Source organism: Theropithecus gelada, chromosome 14, assembly GCF_003255815.1.
Source record: "Theropithecus gelada isolate Dixy chromosome 14, Tgel_1.0, whole genome shotgun sequence".
In the NCBI taxonomy this organism is placed as follows: domain Eukaryota; kingdom Metazoa; phylum Chordata; class Mammalia; order Primates; family Cercopithecidae; genus Theropithecus; species Theropithecus gelada.
Genome location: NC_037682.1, coordinates 108,794,107 through 108,818,355, shown reverse-complemented (window position 1 = coordinate 108,818,355; position 24,249 = coordinate 108,794,107). Strand labels below are relative to the sequence as shown.

Genomic DNA, 24,249 nt, shown 5'->3' with positions numbered 1-24,249 from the left:
TTCTTTTCTTTTTTTTTTTTTTTTTTTTTTTTTTTTTTTGAGACAGGGTCTTGCTCTCCCAGGCCGGAGTGCAGTGGTGTGATTTCCGCTCACTGCAACCTCCGCCTCCTGGGTTCAAGTGATTCTCCTGCCTCAGCCTCCCAAGTAGCTGGGATTATAGGCACGCATCACCATACCCGGCTAATTTTTGTATTTTTAGTAGAGATGGGATTTCACCATGTTCACCAGGCTGGTCTTGAACTCCTGACCTCAAGTGATCCACCCGCCTTAGCCTCCTAAAGTGTTGGGATTACAGGTGTGAGCCACTGTGCTGGCCTCAGACACAGCATTCTAAGGCCATGTTGAGTGTGCCAAAGGAAACCGGTATTTTACCCCAGAATATACTACTTTGACATATTTTGAGTTGGCTGTCAGAGGGCCAGCACACAGAAGTGGCCCTGCAAAGCTGGCTTTTGAGGGAGATTTGCATCTGCAGAGAATCTGCATTGATGCCACCTGGCTTTCTCTGAGGCCCTCCCTGGTCCAAATCTAGGAAAGATTAACTGAGAGTCTGACATGTTTAAAGCTCTGCAAGAAACATACATCACCTGTTCTCTCTGAGGGGTGTTACCTGTGAGGTTTCATTCACACAAAAATACCACCTTTACTGGCCTGGCCTCCTCTCCCTCCCATAACTATTTCTGCCGAAGTCCAAGTCCCCTTTTTTTTTTTTTTTTTTTTTTCGAGACAGGGTCTCACCCTGTCGCCCAGGTTGGAGTGCAGTGGCATGGTCTCAGCTCACTGCAACCTCCACCTCCCAGGGTCAAGTGAGTCTCGTGCCTCAGCCTCCTGAGTAGCTGGGACTACAGGCATGTACCACCATGCCCAGCTAATTTTTGTATTTTTAGTAGATACAGAATTTCCCCATGTTGGCCAGGCTGGTCTCAAACTCCTGACCTCATGTGATCTGCCTGCCTCAGCCTCCCAAAGTGCTGGGATTTCAGGGGTGAGCCACCGCACCTGGCCCAAGCTCCCATTCTTTCTGTAACCTCAAGATGGTATAAAATCAACCATCTGGCTATTTCTTTGACTTCTTATATTTTTTGACTCCCATGCATGTTAGTTCTTCTACTAATCTGCCTTTTTTCAGTTGGTTTTTCAGCAGACCTTCAGAGGGCACAGGGAAGTGTTCCTTTGGCCCCTGCAGCACCACAGGACCCCAAGTCCTGTCTGTGGTTGTTGTGGTAACGGGTGCCAGCCTGGACCAGTCCTGCATTGTGGAGCTTCACTCTGGACATTCTAAGGAGCAGACTGTGCTGGGGGGTGAGGGATAATAAAGGTGGTGTGTCTGAAGCCTCCTGTCTATACCATCTTTTCTCTCCCCTTTCTCTGACAGCTCAACATCCTGGTGGATACAGGCAGCAGTAACTTTGCAGTGGGTGCTGCCCCCCACCCCTTCCTGCATCGCTACTACCAGAGGCAGCTGTGAGTCCTGGGGAGAGCCCGGGGGAGGTACCTTTTCCAAGGATCCAGGGCCAAGAAGGGTCAGGGGAGGGGTACAGAGAGAAAGAGTCGATCCTTAGATTTTCTTCTTGCCAGGGAAGGGGAAGGGTGAAGAAAAGACAGTGACCAGGAGAGACAGGGTGAAGTGGGTGGTTAGAGGAGCTATACCATGGGAAAGGGTGAATTGAGAGGTAGCCAGGAAGTGCTTCAGTACTGAGACAGGGCAGCCTCCTGCGGGAGGGAAAGGAAGAAGGGCCAATAGCTCACAGAACAATCTTAGGGTGCTAATTTTCTCTGCCTGAATGGGGAGACGAAAACCCCACATCCCCTCAGTGTCTCTCAGTTCTCTAACACCACCAGCTAAGTCTAAGCTGAACAGGCCTCAGTGATAGCTCCCATTGCTGTGTTCTTACCCAGGGGCCACTCTAGGTGGCTTTGCATAGTCCAAGGACATGAAGGAAAGGGTCTTCCATAAACCCCTCTGCCTAGACCAGTATCAGGGAACTGAAAGCTGAAATATCTCCTCCATGCACCACCCAGGGTGCCACCAGTTGGATTCTGCTTACTGGTGAAAGGGGGGTTGAAGAGGACTGGTGAAAGCGGAGGACTGGTGAAAGGGGGGTTGAAGAGGACTGGTGAAAGCGGTGGACTGGTGAAAGGGGGGTTGAAGTGGGCTTTAAGATAAGAGGCAGTGAGGGATAATCTGGAAGCCCCCTTAGCATAAAAGCAGCAAGAGGAAGGGATGAGAGGACACCAATGTCTGAGACATCTGTGTGTGCAAACATGAGTAGAAGCTTAAATCCTATCCTTGGACTTGTAGGCAGCTGCAAAACCCACCTTCCCTGTTTCCTCCTTTAATGTCCCGATCTAAAAGAAGCAGTCAGGGAGGAGGGTGCAGGTAGGATCGATGAAAGGGCATTCATTCCAGCTCCTCATCCCAGTCTCCCACCACATACAGAAGCCCTGGTTAGTGGTGTGATTAAACACAGGTGGGGCTGCCACATGTTGAGCACGTTTCACAGAAGTGGTATGTAATACCAACCTGCTCTTCTGAGATGCTTGTGCAAACCCCTTCTCTAGAACTTGCTGTAGAGGTGCCACATTCACCCTGCCTGGCACTTTCTCTACCACTCGAATGGTACCAGTAGGTTCCAAGGCAGTAAGAGAGTCAATGGTTCCTTTTCTCTGGGAGCTTGATGGAGCCAGAGAGCGGAAGAGATGCCCGCTAGCTGTCCCTGCAGCAGCAGCAGCAGCAGGCACAATGCACAAAGCCCAGGCTTGTTCTTCACAGGGCCTGAGCTCAAGATCTAGGAATATGAGCAATAGAGACAGGAGACTAAGCCTCAGCAATGGTTCCCTTCATCTACTTGCAAGCCCACTTTACACTCTGTTCTGGGTGATGAGTCTAGGGATGTTTTGCTGAGCAGCCTGAAAGCACTCTAGGATTCCCCTGAGATGAGATACTGTGGCGTTTGGGAGTAGGTTTAACTGAGATCCTTATACCAGTTTACCAGTTGTGGTTATGCATCCACAAATCTCTACCTTCTTTCCACAGGTCCAGCACATACCGGGACCTCCGGAAGGGTGTGTATGTGCCCTACACCCAGGGCAAGTGGGAAGGGGAGCTGGGCACCGACCTGGTAAGCATCCCCCATGGCCCCAACGTCACTGTGCGTGCCAACATTGCTGCCATCACTGAATCAGACAAGTTCTTCATCAACGGCTCCAACTGGGAAGGCATCCTGGGGCTGGCCTATGCTGAGATTGCCAGGGTGAGAGGAACAGGGCTTGGCCCTATATACTGTATGCACACTGCACACACAGCACACTACACAGAGAAGGAATTAGAAGAGAGAAGGGGAATTAGCTGAAGGAGGGAAACAATCAGTTTAAAGGATTATTTAACGGGTATAGGGTGGCAGTCTAAATTTTAGCCCTATAGAGGGCAGAACTACAGTGACAGAAGCTGTGATAGGTACAGGAATAGGCTGTAGTTTCTACGTACTCTAAAATCTCTTTTTTTTTTTGAGACGGAGTTTCACTCTTGTTGCCCAAGCTGGAGTGCAATGGTGCAATCTTGGCTCACTGCAACCTCCGCGGACCTCCTGGGTTCAAGCGATTTTCCTGCCTCAGCCTCCTGAGTAGCTGGGATTATAGGCACCCACCATCACGCCCAGCTATTTTTTTTTATTTTTAGTAGAAATGGGGTTTCATCTTGTTAGCCAGGCTGGTCTCAAACTTCTGACCGCAGGTGATCCGCTCACCTCGGCCTTCCTAAGTGCTGGGATTACAGGCATGAGCCACTGCGCCCGGCCACTCTAAGATCTTTAATAAAGGCCCCCATAAATCTGAAGCAGGTTAGGCATAGGGGGATCAAAGATATATGAACCTGGCCAGGCGCGGTGGCTCACGCCTGTAATCCCAGCACTTTGGGAGGCCGAGGCAAGCAGATCACCTGAGGTCAGAAGTTCAAGACCAGCCTGACCAACGTGGTGAAACCCCATCTCTACTAAAAACACAAAAATTAGCTGGGCATGTTGGCGCATGCCTGTAATCCCAGCTGCTCAGGAGGCTGAGCCATGAGAATCACTTGAACCCAGGAGGTGAAGGTTGCAGTGAGCCAAGATTAAGCCACTACACTCCAGCCTGGGCAACAAGAGCCAAACTCTGTTTCAAAAAAAAAAAAAAAAAAATCTATGATTCTGTGAACCCATCAATACTGTCCTGTTTGCATTGCCAGGGCTCCTGCTAACTTCCTCTGCCAAATCTCAGTGCCTTAAGATGGTCTTTCCCAGGGACCATCCCCCAAGCCTTCAAATTTGCCTTCCAGTTTAGACAGGAAGTTGGCCTCTGTCTTTAGGTCGGTCTGAGGACTCACTCCTTGTCTCTTTCTGCCAAAGCCTGACGACTCCCTGGAGCCTTTCTTCGACTCTCTGGTAAAGCAGACCCACGTCCCCAACCTCTTCTCCCTGCAGCTTTGTGGTGCTGGTTTCCCCCTCAACCAGTCTGAAGTGCTGGCCTCTGTCGGAGGGAGCATGGTGAGTAGGTCCTCAGAGAGGGGAGGTCCTGGCATTGAGGGAGAAATGGGTGCCATCCTCCCCCCTCCCTGAAAGCTACACCATAGTTTTGGCTCTGATACTTAGAATCAGGAGGAACCTCTTTATATTCCCTGCCCTCACTTTATTTTTCCATTCTTTTCTTCTTTGAGTTATTCTAGAAAGGAATCAAGGCACCTATGGTAAACTTAGAAAGGAAGGCAATTAGGAAAATTTCAAAGGAAATGAAAATAAGACCTGTTGAATTTAAATTATTCAGTTTGATGGTCAGAAGGCAGAGATATAAAGAAGTTTGTCTATTTATTAATTAATTAGAACAACGGTGAATGGTTCTCCAATAAGCAGAGAAAATAAAACCTATAATATAAACAAATAACCATTCATTCAACATTTATTGTGGCAGTTTAGATTTAAATAACTTTATATCAAGGGCTGTATGATTCTGAAACAAATAATTAAAAATCCCGGAAAGTCTTTTCTCCTGAACACATTTAAGAAACTAGGTATCACTTTGGGCATGATTTGTTTAGAAGCAGGAAGATGAAAAAAGGGTAGCCTGTAGAAGACCTTGCCACCCCAAGAAATCACTGATCTTATTGCTTGGTCCTTGGGGGACTCACTCTCCTTCCGTGCCAGGACACAGGTACCTGCCTTTTTTTTCTCCTAGATCATTGGAGGTATCGACCACTCGCTGTACACAGGCAGTCTCTGGTATACACCCATCCGGCGGGAGTGGTATTATGAGGTGATCATTGTGCGGGTGGAGATCAATGGACAGGATCTGAAAATGGACTGCAAGGAGGTAATAAAACCAAGGGAGACCCAGGGAACGTAAAGGGGTAGGCAGTACAATGTGAAGGAAGCCTCTGGTTATGATGTTGAGAGGATGAGGCAGAAGTAATAGGACCTGCAGAAAGGGTTGGAAGTTGAGCCTAGAACAGTCAGGGGCTTAATGGTCACACAGCAGGATCTGAGGTTTGGGGCCTAGGGACTGGTAGTGAAAAAAAAAAAATATGGAACTAGCTCTGATGTCTGGACTGTAGTCACTGCCTTGCTTCGTAGCCTTGGGCAAGTCTTTTGTGAGACAGGGTGAGAGAATGAAGGGTCTGTCTTTGGAGTCAGGAAGACCCAGATCTGAATGTAGCTCTGATTTCTACTAGCTATGTACCCTTAGGCCAGTTACTATTCTGTGTTTCAGTTTCCTTATCTGCAAAACAGGTAAAAACAACTTGCTCAGAATATCAGAGATAATGTATAAAGTGTTTATCTCTGTGGTTGGCAGTACTCAATAAAAGGTAAATCATTTATGTCTTCCTTCCCTAGATTCTTATGTACGTTAAATTAGAATAGATATAAATGTACTAAGAAAAGTTAAAAGCGGCCGGGCGTGGTGGCTCATACCTGTAATCCCAGCACTTTGGGAGACCAAGGCGGGGCAGATCATTTGAGGTCAGGAATTCGAGACCAGCCTGGCCAACATGGTGAAACCCATCTCTACTAAAAATAACCAGGTGTGGTGGCAGGCACCTGTAGTCCCAGCTACTTGGGAGGCTGAGGCAAAAGAATGGTTTGAACCCAGGAGGCAGAGGTTACAGTGATCCAAGATCACACCACTGCACTCCAGCCTGGGTGACAGAGCCAGACTCCGTCTCAAAAAAAAAAAAAAAAAAAAAAAAGAAAGGAAGAAAAGTTAAAAGCACTATACAGGGTATTTTTATTTTCAAGTTTGGAGACTACCTGCCAACCCAAGATAACAAGAATAAACATTTACCAAGTGCCTTCTATCTTCTGGGCACAATTCTAAGTGCTTTAAATGGTTGATTTATTTAATCCTTACAATAACCCTTTTAGGTAGGTACTATTTTTATCCTCACTTTAGAGATGAAGAAACTGAAGCACAGAAGTTAACTTGTCCAAGCAGGTACACTTAGGAGGTGCCAAAGCCAAGATGCCAACCCGGCCGCGGCCCCAGCAATAACCCCCTACTGCCCAGAGCCCAGCATCAAAAACCTTTTGACTCTTCTACCTCTCTCTTTCCCCTCTTAGTACAACTATGACAAGAGCATTGTGGACAGTGGCACCACCAACCTTCGTTTGCCCAAGAAAGTGTTTGAAGCTGCAGTCAAATCCATCAAGGCAGCCTCCTCCGTGAGTGGACTAAGGATGGGGGTAAAAGAGATGGTACAGTGTCAGAGGGAGGTGGTGAGAGTCACATTCTTCAGCAACAGCCAAGATGTCTGCACTTAGACCCTTCTACTCAGAGCTCTTAAAACACTCTTCCCCTAGCCAGGCATGGTGGTTCACGCCCGTAATCCCAGCACTTTGGGAGGCCAAGGTGGGCAGATCACTAGGTCAGGAGTTCAAGACCAGCCTGACCAACATGGTGAAACCCCATCTCTACTGAAAGTACAAAAATTAGCTGGGTGTGGTGGCGCGAGCCTGTAATCCTAGCTACTCGGGGGGCTGAGACAGGAAAATCGCTTGAACCCAGGAGGTGAAGGTTGCGGTGAGCCATGATCGCACCACTGCACTCCAGCCTGGGCAACAGAGTGAGACTCTGTTTAAAAAAAAAAAAAAAAAAAAACTCTTCCCCCACTTTATGGCTATCACTTTGCTCATCACACGATCCCCCTGGTACAAAAGTTTGACATCACACTCCCACTCTCTTCCTGTAATTCTTTGGTTGGTTTACCCCTCCCCACTTTGGATATTTCACTGGAAAAGCAAATGAAGGGCCCAGTTAATGTATCTGAACATGGGAGGGGTGAGATGATAAAGAGTCTTTTCTTCATTGTTACCCCTTCTTGCCAACGCAGACAGAGAAGTTCCCTGATGGTTTCTGGCTAGGAGAGCAGCTGGTGTGCTGGCAAGCAGGCACCACCCCTTGGAACATTTTCCCAGTCATCTCACTCTACCTAATGGGTGAGGTTACCAACCAGTCCTTCCGCATCACCATCCTTCCGCAGGTATGTCCCAGCCTGAGTCAGGGGGATCTCTCTTAAAAGTACACACTGGGAGACAGTGAGCAGGTATGGCTTGCCAGAACTTGGAAGACAAAACAGATGAGTAGTGTCCAGTGGTAAAGGGGTCTTAGAAAACCCGTTAGAGCTCAGGGATGGTAAAGGGAAGGGCACAGATGCCTACAAGGCAGAGATGGGGTGAAGGAGAGTGAGGAAGACACTCACCCTGTGATTGCTTACCCCTAGCAATACCTGCGGCCAGTGGAAGATGTGGCCACGTCCCAAGACGACTGTTACAAGTTTGCCATCTCACAGTCATCCACGGGCACTGTTATGGGAGCTGTTATCATGGAGGGCTTCTACGTTGTCTTTGATCGGGCCCGAAAACGAATTGGCTTTGCTGTCAGTGCTTGCCATGGTGAGAGTGCCAGGGCTGAGGGTCTGGGGTCAGTCTCGCCATATTTTCCTTGTCTAACAACAGTTAGTATACCTGGGGCCGTCAGTTTACAGGAGGGTAGTAACAGTTGCCTCAAACCCAAGTCAACAATTGTGCAAAAGGTAGTGTCAATGCTCATCCTTTTTTTGTACTGCCTGCCATAATGACCACTGCCTGGATTGGTAACCTCTGTTGGAAACCCAGAGCAGCAAGAGCTACCTGTGTACCTTGGGAAGCTCTTGATGCAAGGGTAGCAGGCTGAGCCTATAGTGACCCTGTCAGCTGCCACATGGTGAGGTTGAATGCTACTTCAGAAAGATGGCAGGGTTTTGCAGTTGAATTTCAGCAGCAGAAACTAAGTTTACTAGGTGTGGCTTTTGGTCAATTCAGAACTACTGAGTTGTAGTTGTAGTTATCACTCCTATCGGTTGGGTATACAAGGAAGGGCTGCTACTCCCAGTGACTTGGGAGGGGAGACAGGCCTCTACCTGGTGCTGGCTTCCCAGCCTGCTCCTAAATATCTCCTGGGAAGGAGATTGGATAGCTTCTGCATGGGCTAATTTCAAGGCCTCACTATCAGGAAGTTCTTTTTGTTATGTAACCCAAACTGCTCTATGACAATGACAGCTGTCCATTCACATTTACCAGTGCACGATGAGTTCAGGACGGCAGCGGTGGAAGGCCCTTTTGTCACCCCGGACATGGAAGACTGTGGCTACAACATTCCACAGACAGATGAGTCAACCCTCATGACCATAGCCTATGTCATGGCTGCCATCTGCGCCCTCTTCATGCTGCCACTCTGCCTCATGGTGTGTCAGTGGCGCTGCCTCCGCTGCCTGCGCCAGCAGCATGATGACTTTGCTGATGACATCTCCCTGCTGAAGTGAGGAGGCCCATGGGCAGAAGATAGAGATTCCCCTGGACCACACCTCCGTGGTTCACTTTGGTCACAAGAAGGAGACACAGATGGCACCTGTGGCCAGAGCACCTCAGGACCCTCCCCACCCACCAAATGCCTCTGCCTTGATGGAGAAGAAGGAAAAGGCTGGCAAGGTGGGTTCCAGGGACTGTACCTGTAGGAAATAGAAAAGAGAAGAAAGAAGCACTCTGGTGGCGGGAATACTCTTGGTCACCTCAAATTTAAGTTGGGAAATTCTGCTGCTTGAAACTTCAGCCCCGAACCTTTGTCCACCATTCCTTCTCCAACCCAAAGTATTCTTCTTTTCTTAGTTGCAGAAGTACTGGCATCACACCCAGGTTACCCTGGTGTGTGTCCCTGTGGTACCCTGGCAGAGAAGAGACCAAGCTTGTTTCCCCGCTGGCCAAAGTCAGTAGGAGAGGATGCACAGTTTGCTATTTGCTTTAGAGACAGGGACTGTATAAACAAGCCTAACATTGGTGCAAAGATTGCCTCTTGAATTTAAAAAAAAAAAACTAGATTGAATATTTATACAAATGGGGGCGGTTGGAAAGAGGAGAAGGAGAGGGAGTACAAAGACAGGGAATAGTGGGATCGAAGCTAGGAAAAGCAAAAACACAACCACTCACCAGTCCTAGTTTTAGACCTCATCTCCAAGATAGCATCCCATCTCATAGGATGGGTGTTGTTTCAATGTTTTCTTTTCTGTGGTTGCAGCCTGACCAAAAGTGAGATGGGAAGGGCTTATCTAGCCAAAGAGCTCTTTTTTTAGCTCTCTTAAATGAAGTGCCCACTAAAAAGTTCCACTTAACACATGAATTTCTACCATATTAATTTCACTTGTCTCTACCTGAACCCTTATTCTACATATGATAGGTAGCACCGAAATATCCTAACCCCCTAAGCTCCAGGTGCCCTGTGAGAGAGCAACTGGACTATATAGCAGGGCTGGGCTCTGTCTTCCTGGTCACAGGTTCACTCTTTCCCCCAAATCTTCCTCTGGAGCTTTGCAGCCAAGGTGCTAAAAGGAATAGGTAGGAGACCTCTTCCTCCTAATCCTTAAAAGCATAATGTTGAAGATTCATTCAACAGCTGATGCCCTATAACCCCTGCCTGGATTTCTTCCTATTAGACTATAAGAAGTAGCAAGATCTTTACATAATTCAGAGTGGTTTCATTGCCTTCCTGCCCTCTCTAATGGCCCTCCATTTATTTGACTAAAGCATCACACAGTGGCACTAGTATTATACCAGGAGTATGAGAAATACAGTGCTTTCTGGCTCTAACATCATTGCCTTCAGTATCAAGGCTGCCTGGAGAAAGGATGGCAGCTTCAGGGCTTCCTTATGTTCTCCACCACAAGAGCTCCTTGATGAAGGCCATCCTGCTCTCCCCTCCCGGCTCCTAACGGTACGTGGGTACCCAGGCTGGTTCTTGGGCTAGGTAGTGGGGACCAAGTTCATTACCTCCCTATCAGTTCTAGCATAGTAAACTATGGTACCAGTGTTAGTGGGAAGAGCTGGATTTTCCTGGTATACCCACTGCATCCTACTCCTATCTGGTCAACACGCTGCTTCCAGGTATGGGACCTGCCAAGTGTGGAATTACCTGATAAGGGAGAAGGAAATATAAGGAGGGCCTCTGGTGTTCCTGGCCTCAGCCAGCTGCCCACAAGCCATAAACCAATAAAACAAGAATACTGAGTCAGTTTTTTATCTGGGTCCTCTTCATTCCCACTGCACTTGGTGCTGCTTTGGCTGACTGGGAACACCCCATAACTACAGAGCCTGACAGGAAGACTGGAGACTGTCCACTTCTAGCTCGGAACTTACTGTGTAAATAAACTTCCAGAACTGCTACCATGAAGTGAAAATGCCACATTCTGCTTTATAATTTCTACCCATGTTGGGAAAAACTGGCTTTTTCCCAGCCCTTTCCAGGGCATAAAATTCAACCCCTTCAATAGCAAGTCCCATCAGCCTATTATTTTTTTTAAAGAAAACCTGCACTTGTTTTTCTTTTTACAGTTACTTCCTTCCTACCCCAAAACTATAAGTGTAAAAAAAAAAGTCTTAACAGCTTCTTGCTTGTAAAAATATGTATTATACATCTCTATTTTTAAATTCTCCTGAAAAATGACTGTCCCATTCTCCACTCACTGTATTTGGGGCCTTTCCCATTGGTCTGCATGGCTTTTACCATTGCAGGCCAGTGGACAGAGGGAGAAGGGAGAACAGGGGTGGCCAACACTTGTGTTGCTTTCTGACTGATCCTGAACAAGAAAGAGTAACACTGAGGCACTCGCTCCCATGCACAACTCTCCAAAACACTTATCCTGCTAGAATGGGCTTTCCAGGGTCTTTACTGGGAAGCAGTTAAGCCCCCTCCTCACCACTTCCTTTTTTCTTTCTTTACTCCTTTGGCTTCTGAGGATTTTGAAAAAGAAACAATATGCTTTACACTCATTTCCAATTTCTAAATTTTCAGGGGATACTGAAAAATACGGCAGGTGGCCTAAGGCTGCTATAAAGTTGAGGGGAGAGGAAATCTTAAGATTACAAGATAAAAAATGAATCCCCTAAACGAAAAGAACAATGGAACTGGTTTTCCATTTTGCCACCTTTCCTGTTCATGACAGCTACTAACCTGGAGACAGTAACATTTCATTAACCAAAGAAAGTGGGTCACCTGACCTCTGAAGAGCTGAGTACTCAGGCCACTCCAATCACCCTACAAGATGCCAAGGAGGTCCCAGGAAGTCCAGCTCCTTAAACTGATGCTAGTCAATAAACCTGGGCAAGTGAGGCAAGAGAAATGAGAAAGAATCCATCTGTGAGGTGACAGGCAGGGATGAAAGAGAAAGAAGGAGAAGAGTATCAAAAGCAGAGAGGAGATCATTTAGTTGGGTCTGAAAGGAAAAGTCTTTGCTATCTGACATGTATTGCTAATACCTGTAAGCATTTTAGGTCCCATAATGGAAAAAAAAAATCAGCTATTGGTAGTCCTTTGCCTGGAGTCAGTTTTTTTAAAAAGTTAACTCTTAGTTTTTACTTGTTTAATTCTAAAAGAGAAGGGAGCTGAGGCCATTCCCTGTAGGAGTAAAGATAAAAGGATAGGAAAAGATTCAAAGCTGTAACAGAGTCACAGCTTTCCCAGGTATAAAACCTAAAATTAAGAAGTATGACAAGCAGAGGTGGAAAATGATCTAGTTCCTGATAGCTACCCATAGAGCAAGTGATTTATAAATTTGAAATCCAAACTGTTTTCTTAATATCACTTTGGTCTCCATTGTTCCCAGGACAGGAAATATGTCCCCCATAACTTTCTTGCTTCAAAAATTAAAATCCAGCATCCCAAGATCATTCTGCAAGTAATTTTGCACAGACATCTCCTCACCCCAGTGCCTGTCTGGAGCTCACCCAAGGTCACCAAACAACTTGGTTGTGAACCAACTGCCTTAACCTTCAGGGGGAGGGGGATTAGCTAGACTAGGAGACCAGAAGTGAATGGGAAAGGGTGAGGACTTCACAATGTTGGCTGGTCAGAGCTTGATTAGAAGCCAAGCCAGTGGCAGCAAAGGAAGGCTTGGCCCAGGAAAAACCTGTGGGTTGTGCTAATTTCTATCCAGAAAATAGACTGGACAGAAGCTTGTGGGGTGCATGGAGGAACTGGGACCTGGTTATGTTGTTATTCTCGGACTGTGAATTTTGGTGATGTAAAACAGAATATTCTGTAAACCTAACGTCTGTATAAATAATGAGCGTTAACACAGTAAAATATTCAATAAGAAGTCAAACTACTAGGGTTACTTTTTTTTCCTCAATCAGAGTCTCATTTTATCCATTTGGAGTAGAGTGGCTAAAACAATACTGAGGCTTCTGGAGGCTTTCAGTAAGCAAGGCATCTGGTTGGACGGTGGGTGAGCACCAGGCTTTAAATCTGCATACATGAGCCTTAAGAAAATGGACTAGAGGCTGAGCCAAACCAAAGCAGAATGGCCTTAGAGCAACAGCAGGTTCCTAGGTGGTTTTTATATTGTATTTGAAAACAGCCCTGGGCAGGGATATCATAATTTCAAGGCCAAACTAAACATCATCTTCCCTACAATCTGCATCCCCCAAAGGAATTGCAAGATGAGGGGGAACAGACTGTTTCTGCATAATATACATACTTTCATTTACGAACATTGGAATACAGACTTTCTATACACACATTACCTATATAATAAAAATGTACATGGCATGAGTATATGTCACTGTATAAATATAGAGTTTTAGAAATCTTGAACCCGCGCTTCCTGTTCACATCAGTTTCTCTTCTTCTTCCTCCCCAGTCAGGTCCGTCATTTAAGAGTTGGACAAAAGGGACAAGTGTCATTTGTGTTGGTCTGGGCCCAGAATTTTATACACTGGAAAGAAAGAAAGACACACCTCAGGTTTATCTGGAAAGACAAAGGGAAGGAAGGAGAGAATGCCAATAAGGTTCAACAAGGCCTAAGTCAGAAAAGTTCTTACACTGAGGTACAAGAGGGGCTTTTTTTTCTTTTTTCTTTTTTTTCTTTTTGAGACAGAGTCTCACTCTATTGACCAGGCTGGAATGCAGTGGTGCAATCTCAGCTCACTGGAACCTCTGCTTCCTGGGTTCAAGCTATTCTCCTGCCTCAGCCTCCCGAGTAGCTGGGATTACAGGCAGGCATCCACCACCATTCCCGGCTAATTTTTGTATTTTTAGTAGAGATGGGGTTTCACTTTGTTGGCCAGGCTGGTCTCAAACTCTGGCCTCAAGTGATCTGCCTGCCTCAGCCTCCCAAAGTGCTGGGATTACACGTGTGAGCCACCGCGTCCGGCCCCAAGAAGGGCTATTCAATGGCTCTTACCCTAAAAGAATCCTCAGTGCAAGTGAACCTTTTTAAGAGGAACATTAACAATGAGCTGATGAAAGTGTTCATGATGCTGCTTTTTGTTGAATGTCTAGTGCGGCTTGCTCCCCCTTAGGATCCATTTCGCCTGAGATGAACGTCTCTGTTCTAATACCTGACACCCTCAAATTTTATTCAGGAATTTTTCTTACTAAGAATTTAGATGTAAATTCAGTTTCTACCTCTTGGAAAAGCTAAATGAACAAAACAAAATGGTTAAGAGGAAATCATCCCTGCTACTAAGAGACTTAACTCTGCCTGGCAACATGAAAAAATAGGAATGACTTGTCAGCCTGTGAAGATAATCTCTAACCGGCAAGTCTTCCAAGCTATTCTGTAATGGAGTTCCTAATCTCATACTCAGGTCCTCCATTCCATTCCTCTCATCTAGGCAAAGTCTTCTGACAATGCTATATTTTGTTGTTTTTTTTTTTTTTTGAGACGGAGTCTCGCTCTGTCGCCCAGGCTGGAGTGCAGTGGCCAGATCTCAGCTCACTGCAAGCTCCGCCTCCCGGGTTTACGCCATTCTCCTGCCTCAGCCTCCCGAGTAGCTGGGACTACAGGCGCCGGCCACCGCGCCCGGCTAGTTTTTTGTATTTTTTAGTAGAGACGGGGTTTCACCGCGTTAGCCAGGATGGTCTCGATCTCCTGACCTCGTGATCCGCCCGTCTCGGCCTCCCAAAGTGCTGGGATTACAGGCTTGAGCCACCGCGCCCGGCCGACAATGCTATATTTTGAACAATAGTTAGATATGTGGGATTATCACTCATTGTCAATTTTCCAGGAAAGTGATTTAGTGCTCAGTATGAATTGCTTATCCAGTCTCCTGAAGGGAATGGGGTAAAAAGTTGAGAGATCCTAACTGCAGTATTCTGAATTCTGCTAATGTTTAAGCCACAATTTACTGAAAACCTTATGAGTAGACATTAGAGACCAGGTGCAGTGGCTCACACATGTAATCCCAGCACTTCGGGAGGCTGAGGCAGGAGGATCACCTGAGCCCAGGAGTTTGAGACAGGCTAGGCAACATAACAAGACCTTGTCTCTACTAAAAAAGAAAAAAAAATTAGCTGGGCATGATGGCATGTACCTGTAGTCTCAGCTACTCAAGAGACTGAAGCACCTTGAGCCTAGGAGATTGAGGCTGTAGTGAGCTATAATCATGCCACTGCATTCCAGGCTGGGCAACAGAATAAAAAGACAAACAAAAAAAGGCTGTCTCAAAAGACAAACAAAAAAAGGCTGGGCACGGTAGCTCACGCCTGTACTCCCAACACTTTGGGAGGCCGAGATGGGCGGATCACAAGGTCAGGAGTTTGAGACCAGCCTGGCCAATATAGTGAAACCCCGTCTCTACTAAAAACACAAAAATTAGCCAGGCATGTTGGCAGGCGCCTGTAGTCCCAGCTACTCAGGAGGCTGAGGCAGAAGAATCACTTGAACCTGAGAGGTGGAGGTTGCAGTGAGCTGAGATCACACCATTGCACTCCAGCCTGGGCAACAGAGCAAGACTCTGTCTAAAAAAAAAAAAAAAAAAAAGCACCAACACAGTAAAAGAGAAGTTATTTTAGCTATCAGGAAAAAAAAGAGTAGAAAATGAGAAAGAAAAATTATTTTAGCTGTCAGAAGAGAAAGTGTAGACAATGAGGAAGGTCTGTAACACCTACCTCCTTGTGCAATACATGGGTACACGCCATTGGATGCAGCTCACTGGGCTGGACGAGTTTCTGGCACATTAGACATAGCTTACAGGTGGCTGGAGCCTGTAGAACAGAGGCGGCATGGTCAAAAGGTAAGGAACCTCTGGGTCTTCTTGCCTTTTATGCCCATAATTCCATGTAGCAAAAAGATTTATATCAAAATAAATAAAAATCCAAATATAGATTCTTGCCTAAAATATTTGCATTTTCCCAGTAGGGCTGCAAATAACCCAACTGATGGTTTCTTCCTGCACTCCACCTGTAAACCCACTCCTTCCTCACCTCCAGCTTCTCCATATCACAGTGTTCAAAGAAAAAGAGTCTTACATGTGAAGACCTTCCAGGATATGAAACTTGGGCAGAAGGCAAGAACATTGGAGTACTGATTTGAGCCAGCGGAGCAGGGAACAAGGCCCGGATGCGACCAAGTGGCTGTAGGTAGAAACATTGTCAGAGTAAGGGAAGAGAGTCTGAGTAACACAGCATATCACAAAAATCACTTATTTCCCAGTCCAGCAAAGGAAAAAAGCAGACTAGCCACCTCTGACTGGAATGCTTCTTCCCTCCCCACAAGAAATCTACCTCTTCCCCAGCCCTCAGCAGGCCTCAGTTCTCTCCCAAGTGGCTTTTCTCACCTGAGTACTTGCTGCCACCCGCTCATGCTCTGCCAGTCGTGCAGCAACCAACTGGATAAGTTCCTCCATGGTCAGGCCTGCCATGGTGGTACGTGCTGTCTTGATCTGCTGAAGAATGTTGGTCATCTGGGCCCTGAGAAAGAAAAACGTTGAGGGAGAGAAAGCCTACACTATACCCACAGGGAACATCCATGTAACCTCCTCTATTTTAACCCATAAGCATTTCTCTGATAAAGACATCTGAATCAGTCCTTGAAGATACTTACTTATTGCACTGTGGGAACCGAGTCAGCAGTTTCTCCAGGATCTTCTCCAGTTTGTCTACTGGTTGGGGCCGGGGAGTTTCAGTAGAAGCCTTAACACCGCCCAAGCCTGGGGGAGGCGGGATGGAGGCGGCAGGGGGCATGTGTGGACCGTGGGGGCTGACAAGGGAACCCAAGCCAGGGCTGTTTCTGCCATGGGAGCCAGGAAGGGATGAGGAAGGCTGGTTGGGCTGGGAAAGGGCAGGGTTCAGAATTGGGAAAGACAAGGAGCGGGGATCTGCACTGGGCATAACCATGGGCATTGTGACCTGCCCAATGGAGAAGGGCATCCGAGGAGCCAGAGAGGGACTGGGTTGGAACACCTGAAGCATGAAGTCTGTCTGCAGAGGAGAAGAGGTAGAGGACAAGAGAGAAGGGAAAAAAAAGAAAGTTTACGAAACTGGAGAAGAAATCAATGAACAACTCTTGCAGTGAATAGGGATGATCCCAATATCTTCATAAAAAGAACACGTAGAAGACTCTGCTTCTGCTACCAACACAGAAAGGTGAACTTCCCGCCAAAGCCAGCTCTCTTACCTCTGATGGGGGTGGAGGTAAAGTGGGAGTAGGGATTTGAGGAAGGCTGCTCAGCTTGGCTCCATTCCTCACTAACTGGATATGACTATTAAATTGGTCCTAAAAAAAAAAAAGAAGATTATTTTTGCTGCTGAACTGACTGAGGCTCTCTAGAAAGACAGCACCATCCATTATCAGGAAAACTATTAAAGGAATAGTAGTTGCATTGCCCTAAATGGCAACGTAAAAGGCTATCTCCCGATTGCGGGAAGTGTTGAGCACAGACTAACACTGACTGAATGATGACTCATAAATACACTTACACGAACATTCTTTTTCATTATCCGAACTCCATTCAGTCTTGTCTCCCACTCCTGTTTGGAACGAACTGTCTCCAGTGTTGGGGGAGTTGACCTTTCAAGAAACCAATAGGAATTTACAGATTTAAAGAAAGCCCTGCCGGGCACAGTGACTCACGCCTGTAATCCCAGCACTTTGAGAGGCCAAGGCAGGCAGATCACTTGAGCTCAGGAGTTCCAGACCAGCCTAGGCAATGTGGCTAAACCCTGTCTCTTAAAAAAATGCAAAATTAGCCAGGTGTGGTGGCTTGCGCCTATAGTCCCAGCTACTTGGGAGGCTGAGGTAGGAGGATGGCTTGTGCTCAGAAGCCAGAGGCTGCAGTGAGCCAAGATGGTACCACTGCACTACAGAGGGAGACCCTGTCTTTAAAAAAAAAAAAAAAAGTCCAATTCCTAATTCTCTGAGATAGCAAAAACAAAATAGTAGCTGGCTAACTGCCGTTGAGAAAAAGAGGTGGAAGCAGGTGCAGGAGAAGCTCAAGACTCTAATTCCTTTGCCTCACTTTAACTCCAGTATCTTTTAAGTATTTGAGAAGAGAACCAACAACAAAGAGAACGTTCTTGTCTGCCTGAAAATGCCACAGGGGTCCTCCAAGTTCCATGGCAGAAAGAAAATAAATGACTACATAGGAAATGAATCTCCAAAGACCAGTGTTATGCTTTGATAGGTTAACAGATGCTGGTTATTTTTTATTTTTTAGAGACAGGGTCTCACTGTCGCCTAGGCTGGAGTGCAGTGGTGCAATCAAAGCTCACTGCAGCCTCAACCTCCTGGGCACAAGTCATCCTCCTGCCTCGACGTCCCAAAGTGCGGGATTACAGGAGCATGCTATTATATCTGGCTTTAACAGATAGTGTTTATCCAAATGGAAACAAAACATTAAAAAATGCAAAACTTTAAAACTGTAGAAGCGAAGAGTACAGAACTTTAGAATGTGGGAAGAAAAATCACTGAGCAATTGCTACTGCAGACAGAGATAGCCTTAAAATTCCTGTGCAGACAGAGTAAGTGCCAGACTACCTGGCCTAGGAATTAAAAAACCTAAACAAACAAACAAACAAACTGCAAGACAATTAAAGCTCTAGAATGGAACGGTACTTACTTGAGGTAAGTAAGGTGCAATTCTGCCTCCTTTTCTGCTTCTTCTAGTTTCAGTACCAGTAACTCTTTCCGGCTCTCTAGTGATAAGATCTAAGGAAGCCACACACATATAAATACTTTATTAATTTTACATACACAAAGCTACCCCTAGGTAGTGAAAACAAAAGCTTACTGGCTCTCCTATTACTATGCCAAAAGTAGACACCATCTGGAAGCCTGAAATTAAGACTTTCAAGATATCAGCTCCTCTTCTCACCTCTGCCTTCCAGGCCCGTTCAGTCTCTTCCATAATGTTCCTATTTATTTCGCCATCCTGATTCTTGAGTCTATCCAGTTCCATTTCCCACACCTCTCTGTAAGATAAGAAACCAAGAACAAGACTAAGGAAGAAAGATAAGCTTGTTGAGAGACACCAAGGCAAAAGTACAACCCAAAATTGGTCAGCCAAGTATGTTACAGGAAGTCTTACTCTTAGTATTAACTATATTTTTCTTTCTTTTCTTTTTTTTTTTTGCTAATCAAAACAGAGCTGGAGTATAAGTATCAAATATAGACACAGACAAATAATGTTTACAGTGGTCTGCAATTGCATAAAGGCCCTATATTTGAAAGTAAAAATGTTGTGGCTGGGTGTGGTGGCTCGCGCCTGTAATCTCAGCACTTTGGAAGTCCAAGATGGGCAGATCACTTGAAGTCAGGAGTTTGAGACCAGCCTGGCCAGCATGGCGAAACCCCATCTCTACTAAAAATACAAAAATTAGCTGGGTGTGATGGCACACGCCTATAGTCCCAGTTACTCAAAAGGGTGAGGCAAGAGAATTGCTTGAACCTGGGAGGCAGAGGTTGCAGTGAGCTGAGATCGTACCACTGCACTCCAGCCTAGGTTACAAAGCAAGACTCTTAGTCTTCAAAAAAAAAAAAAAAAAAGTTTGTATCTCCACTTCCTAAAATAAGGTTACCTTACAGCAGGAAAGAGACTGCATCTTAGAACAAAAGCCCTCCACTGAAGGCAAAATGTTCTATGTTCAAGAGGATTCAAAACCATTATGGCATTCTGCATTCTTATTTCCCAACATGTCTTTTAGTATGGGTCCTGAAGAATGCAGGAGTAAACACAGGGGTCTACCTTTTTGTTTGTTTGTTTTTTATAGACAGGGTCTCACTCTGTTGCCCAGACCAGAGTACAGTGCTATGATCTTGGTTCACTGCAGCCTCAACCCCCTGGACTCAAGCAATCTTCTTGCCTTAGCCTCCCAAGTTGCTGGGACTACAGACACACGCCACCACACCTGGCTGATGTTTGTTTATTATTTTTTGTAGAGACGGGGTCTCACTTTGTTCTACAGGCTGTTCTCAAACTTCTGGGCTCAAGTGATCCTGCCACCTCGGCCTCCACAGTGCTGGGATTACAGGCTACTGTGCCTGGCCAGAGGCCTACTTAATATTCACCCTTAATGCAGCAAATCACTAATTCGCTACTAAGCACACTGATACAAGCTTATTAATTTTCAATTTTCCTAGCTATAGTAAATATGCTTCAAAAGGAAAAAAAAAGTTCTCTTCATACCTCAGGACTTCTCATTTTCCTTGGTTTCCTCCCTTCTTACATGCTTTCCCCCCAACTCAGCATGAGAGTGACCAACTGTCCTGGTTTGCCCAGTACTGAGGCATTTCCCAGGATGGATGACTTTCAGTGCTAAAACTGGGATGGGTGATCACCCTACTCAGAACTATAGAGGCCGTTAAGCAACACAGCCAGCAAAGGAATTTCCTTATACTATATTTGATTATGGTAAGTTTTATAGCTGGAAGCCTGGATTACCAAGATCAGTGAACAGAATAGGATGAAAATACTTAGATTATCTCCCCTACATTTTAGAAAGCACGATCTTGGCTCATGGGAACCTCTGCCTCCAGGGTTCAAGCAATTCTCCTGCCTCAGCCTCCCGAGTAGGTGGGACTACAAGCACATGCCACTATGCCTACCTAATTTTTTGTGTTTTTAGTAGAGACAGGGTTTCACCGTGTTAGCCAGGATGGTCTCGATCTCCTGACCTCGTGACCCACCAGCCTCAGCCTCCCAAAGTGGTGGGATTACAGGTGTGAGCCACTGCGCCCAGCCAAGATTAACATATTAAGAGAAATGTTCCCACTTTTCTTTTTTCTTTTGAGAGGGAGCCTTTATCTGTTGCCCAGGCTGGAGTGCAGTGGTGCGATCTTGACTCACTGCAGCCTCCACCTCTCAGGTTCAAATGATTCTCCTGCCTCAGCCTCCTGAGTAGCTGGATTACAAGCACCCACCACCATGCCCAGCTAATTTTTTTTGTATTTTTAGTAGAGATGGGGTTTCGCCATGTTGGCCAGGCTGGTCTCGAACTCCTAACCTCAGGTGATCCACCCACCTCGGCCTCCCGAAGTGCTGGGATTACAGTCATGAGCCACTGCGCCTGGCCCCCACTTTTCTTCAGTGAGAGAAACTTTTATTCCCCTTCCATTTTTGTAGTAACCTTACATATACGAAAGGGAGCAATTTGCTTAACAGAGGTTTATGAGGCCCTTTCCTCTCACATATTCTTGCTTTTGACCCAATTCTCCACACATCCCTGGTTCTCTATTTCATGTATAGGGAGACGGGGTGTGTGTGTGTGTTACACTTATTCATTCAATCTCTGACATTGTCAGCCCTCTACTGACAAGGCATATTCATCTAATAGAAAAGAGAAGTAGGTGGGCATTTTCTGCCTTAATCTTCAGGTATTGCTTCCCTAAATTAACTTCCTAGCAGAAAATACATTATCTAACAATTCTTTGTGGGTTTTTTTTTTTGAGACTGTCACCCAAGCTGGAGTACACTGGTGGGATCTTGGGTCACTGCAACCTCCACCTCCCAGGTTCAGGCAATTCTCCTGCCTCAGCCTCCCAAGTAGCCGGGACTACAGATGCATACCACCACATCTGGCTAATTTTTGTATTTTTAGTAGAGACGGGGTTTTGCCATGTTGGTCAGGTTGGTCTTGAACTCCTGACCTCAGGTGATCCACCAGCCTCAACCTCCCAAAGTGCTGGAATTACAAGTGTGAGCCCCTACACCCAGCCTAATAATTCTTTAGATAAGGATTTTATTGGTAGCTGTGTCTTCTTGCTACAACACATATTCCTTCAGTTCTAAAATAAATGAAGAGTCAGATGCTCTTACATAAAAAGATGTGAAATACATTACAGAGTCAATCCACCTAGTTTACTATTCACTCTGACAATCGGATAATTGTAGGAAAACATGACAGTTGCCTTCTGTGATTGATGTTATCCTTGAATATTATAGATGCTCACTGAACATCTCTAACTTTCATTACATTGTCAACTACAAATATAAACTTATATTAGAAAAATCATCTTATGTCAATGGAGACATTCCACATATTCACACACAAAAAATCTTTTCCTTTGGGCTTTTTGCCACATTTACCTCACTGGGATCTAACAAAAGGAACTACATTAAGAAATTATTTTCTTGGCCGGGCGCAGTGGCTCACGCACTTTGGGAGACCGAGGCAGGCGGATCACAAGGTCAGAAGATCAAGACCATCCTGGCTAACGCGGTGAAACCCCATCTCTACTAAAAATACAAAAATTAGCTGGGCGTGGTGGTGAGCACCTGTAGTCCCAGCTACTCGGGAGACTGAGGCAGGAGAATGGCGTGAACCCAGGAGGCAGAGCTTGTGGTGAGCCAAGATCATGCCACTGAACTCCTGGGTGACAGAGCGAGACTCCATCTCAAAAAAAAAAAAAAAAAAAGAAATTATTTTCTTATTTTCTTTTTTTTAGAGAGAGGGTTTCACTGTATTGTCCAGGCTGGAGTGCAATGGCATGATCATAACTCACTGTAACCTTGAACTCCTGAACTCCCACCTCAACTTCTTGAGTAACTAGGACTATAAGCATGTATCTTCATGGCCAGCAAATTTTAAAATTTTTTTAAGAGAAAGAGTCCCACTATATTGCCCAAGCTGGTCTGGAACTCCTGGACTCAAGTGATCTTCCTGAATTGGCCTCCCAAAGCTCCAGGATTACAAGCATGAGCCACTGTGCCCAGCCTCGTTCCAGTTCTGAGGGGGAATGCTTTCAGCTTTTCTCTCTTCAGTATGATAGTGGCTGTGAGTTTGTCATATATGGCTTTTATTATTTTGAGGTACGTTCTTTCTATGCCTAATTTGTTGAGGGTTTTTACCACAAAGGGATACAGGATTTTATCAAATGCTTTTTCTACATCTATTGAAATGATCATAGGGTTTTTAATTTGTTTTATGTGGTGAATCACATTTATTGACTTGTGTATGCTGAGCCATCCTTGCCTCACTGGGATGAAACCCACTTGATTGTGCTGAATTATCTTTTTGATATGCTGTTCAGTTTGGTTTTGCTAGTACTTTGTTGAGGACTTTTGCATCTATATTCATCAGGGATACCGGTCTGCAGTTTTCTTTTTTTGTTGTGTCCTTTCCTGGCTTTGACATCAGGCTGAGACTGGCTTTGTAGAATGAGTTAGAGAGGATTCCTTCCTTCTTGATCTTTTGGAATAGTTCCAGTAGAACTGGTATCAGTTCTTTGAATGTCTGGTAGAATTTGGCTGTGAATCCATCTGGACCTGGGATGTTTTGGTTGGGAGATTTTTTAAATCACTATTCAGTCAAACTACTTGCTATTGGTCTGTTCAAGATTTCTATTTGTTCCTGGTTCAAGCTTGGGGGGTCGTGTGTTCCAGGAATTTATTCAGTTCATCTAGATTTTCTGGTTTGTATACATATAAGTGTTCACAGTAGTCTCAGATGATCTTTTGTATTTCTGTGGTATCAGTTATGGTATCTCCCTTTTCATTTTTGACTAAGCTTACTTGAATCCTCTCACAGCTAATCTAGCTACTGGTCTATCATTTTTGTTTATCGTTTCAAAGAAACAACTTTTAATTTTATTGATCCTTTGTATTTTTTGGTTTCAATTTTGTTTAGTTCTGTTCTTTGTTATTTCTTTTCTTCTGCTAGCTTTGGGTTTGGTTTCTTCCTGTTTTTTTAGTTCCTTGAGGTGTGATATTATTACATTGTCAATTTGTGATCTGTCTTTTTGATGAAGGTATTTGGCACTACAAACTTCCCTCTTAGTATTGCTTTTGCTGTATCTGAGATTTTGATAACTTCTGTCACTGTTATCAATCATTCCAAACAATTTAAATTTCTATCTTGATTTCATTGTTAACTCAAAGATCATTCAGGAGCAGGTTGTTTGATTTCTAATTTTTACAGGTTTGAGAGTTCCTCTTCGAATTGATTTCTAGTTATATACTGCTATGGTCTGAGAAAACACTTCATATTATTTCTATTTAAAAAATACATTAAGACTTGTTTCATAACCTATCATATGGCCTATCTTGAAAAATGTGCCACTAGGCCAGGTGCAGTGGCTCACACCTGTAATCTCAGTGTTTCTGGAGGCTGAGGTGCGTGGATCACTTAAGGTCAAGAGTTCAAGACCAGCCTGGCCAACATGGCGAAACCCCGTCTCTATAAAGAAAAATAGGCCGGGCGCGGTGGCTCAAGCCTGTAATCCCAGCACTTTGGGAGGCCGAGACGGGCGGATCACGAGGTCAGGAGATCGAGACCATCCTGGTTAACACGGTGAAACCCCGTCTCTACTAAAAAGTACAAAAAACTAGCTGGGCGAGGTGGCGGGCGCCTGTAGTCCCAGCTACTTGGGAGGCTGAGGCAGGAGAATGGCGTGAACCCGGGAGGTGGAGCTTGCAGTGAGCTGAGATCCGGCCACTGCACTCCAGCCTGGGCGACAGGGCGAGACTCCGTCTCAAAAAAAAA

General features: G+C 45.5%; 2 protein-coding genes and 1 long non-coding RNA gene across 11 annotated transcripts in view; 1 reads left to right on the top strand and 2 right to left on the bottom strand.

Moving 5' to 3' along the window:
• Positions 1–12,652, top strand: part of BACE1 (beta-secretase 1) — a 31,387-nt gene extending 18,735 nt beyond the window's left edge. The window contains exons 2-9 of one of the 6 annotated variants that reach the window (XM_025355333.1): positions 1,376–1,464; positions 3,038–3,122; positions 4,458–4,520; positions 5,206–5,340; positions 6,585–6,686; positions 7,355–7,504; positions 7,745–7,916; positions 8,583–12,652. In XM_025355333.1, coding sequence (XP_025211118.1) covers positions 1,376–1,464; positions 3,038–3,122; positions 4,458–4,520; positions 5,206–5,340; positions 6,585–6,686; positions 7,355–7,504; positions 7,745–7,916; positions 8,583–8,824 — 1,038 coding nt within the window. In that variant the 3' untranslated portion in view covers positions 8,825–12,652. Of the gene's footprint in view, positions 1–1,375; positions 1,465–2,831; positions 2,881–3,036; positions 3,255–4,382; positions 4,521–5,205; positions 5,341–6,584; positions 6,687–7,354; positions 7,505–7,744; positions 7,917–8,582 lie in introns of those variants that run through there. The other 5 variants (XM_025355332.1, XM_025355331.1, XM_025355330.1 and 2 more) reach the window with 5 other exon arrangements.
• On the bottom strand, positions 4,824–7,505 carry LOC112605657. Of its 2 annotated transcripts, XR_003115542.1 has the most exons (3): positions 7,475–7,505; positions 6,627–6,695; positions 4,824–5,445 (listed from the first exon to the last, which is right to left on the bottom strand). It is a non-coding gene; the product is annotated as an uncharacterized LOC112605657 (long non-coding RNA). The 2 variants fall into 2 exon arrangements; XR_003115541.1 differs by lacking the exon at positions 7,475–7,505 and having other exon boundaries at positions 4,824–6,187.
• A 9-nt stretch (positions 12,653–12,661) lies between the features above and the next one.
• Positions 12,662–24,249, bottom strand: part of RNF214 (ring finger protein 214) — a 55,401-nt gene continuing 43,813 nt past the window's right edge. For 2 of the 3 annotated variants that reach the window (XM_025355327.1, XM_025355329.1), the window contains exons 7-15: positions 18,645–18,741; positions 18,390–18,478; positions 17,251–17,341; positions 16,949–17,047; positions 16,376–16,752; positions 16,110–16,242; positions 15,802–15,906; positions 15,442–15,537; positions 12,662–13,264 (exon numbers count right to left, since the gene is read on the bottom strand). In XM_025355327.1, coding sequence (XP_025211112.1) covers positions 13,199–13,264; positions 15,442–15,537; positions 15,802–15,906; positions 16,110–16,242; positions 16,376–16,752; positions 16,949–17,047; positions 17,251–17,341; positions 18,390–18,478; positions 18,645–18,741 — 1,153 coding nt within the window. In that variant the 3' untranslated portion in view covers positions 12,662–13,198. The remainder of the gene's footprint in view (positions 13,265–15,441; positions 15,538–15,801; positions 15,907–16,109; positions 16,243–16,375; positions 16,753–16,948; positions 17,048–17,250; positions 17,342–18,389; positions 18,479–18,644; positions 18,742–24,249) is intronic. The other variant, XM_025355328.1, reaches the window with a different exon arrangement.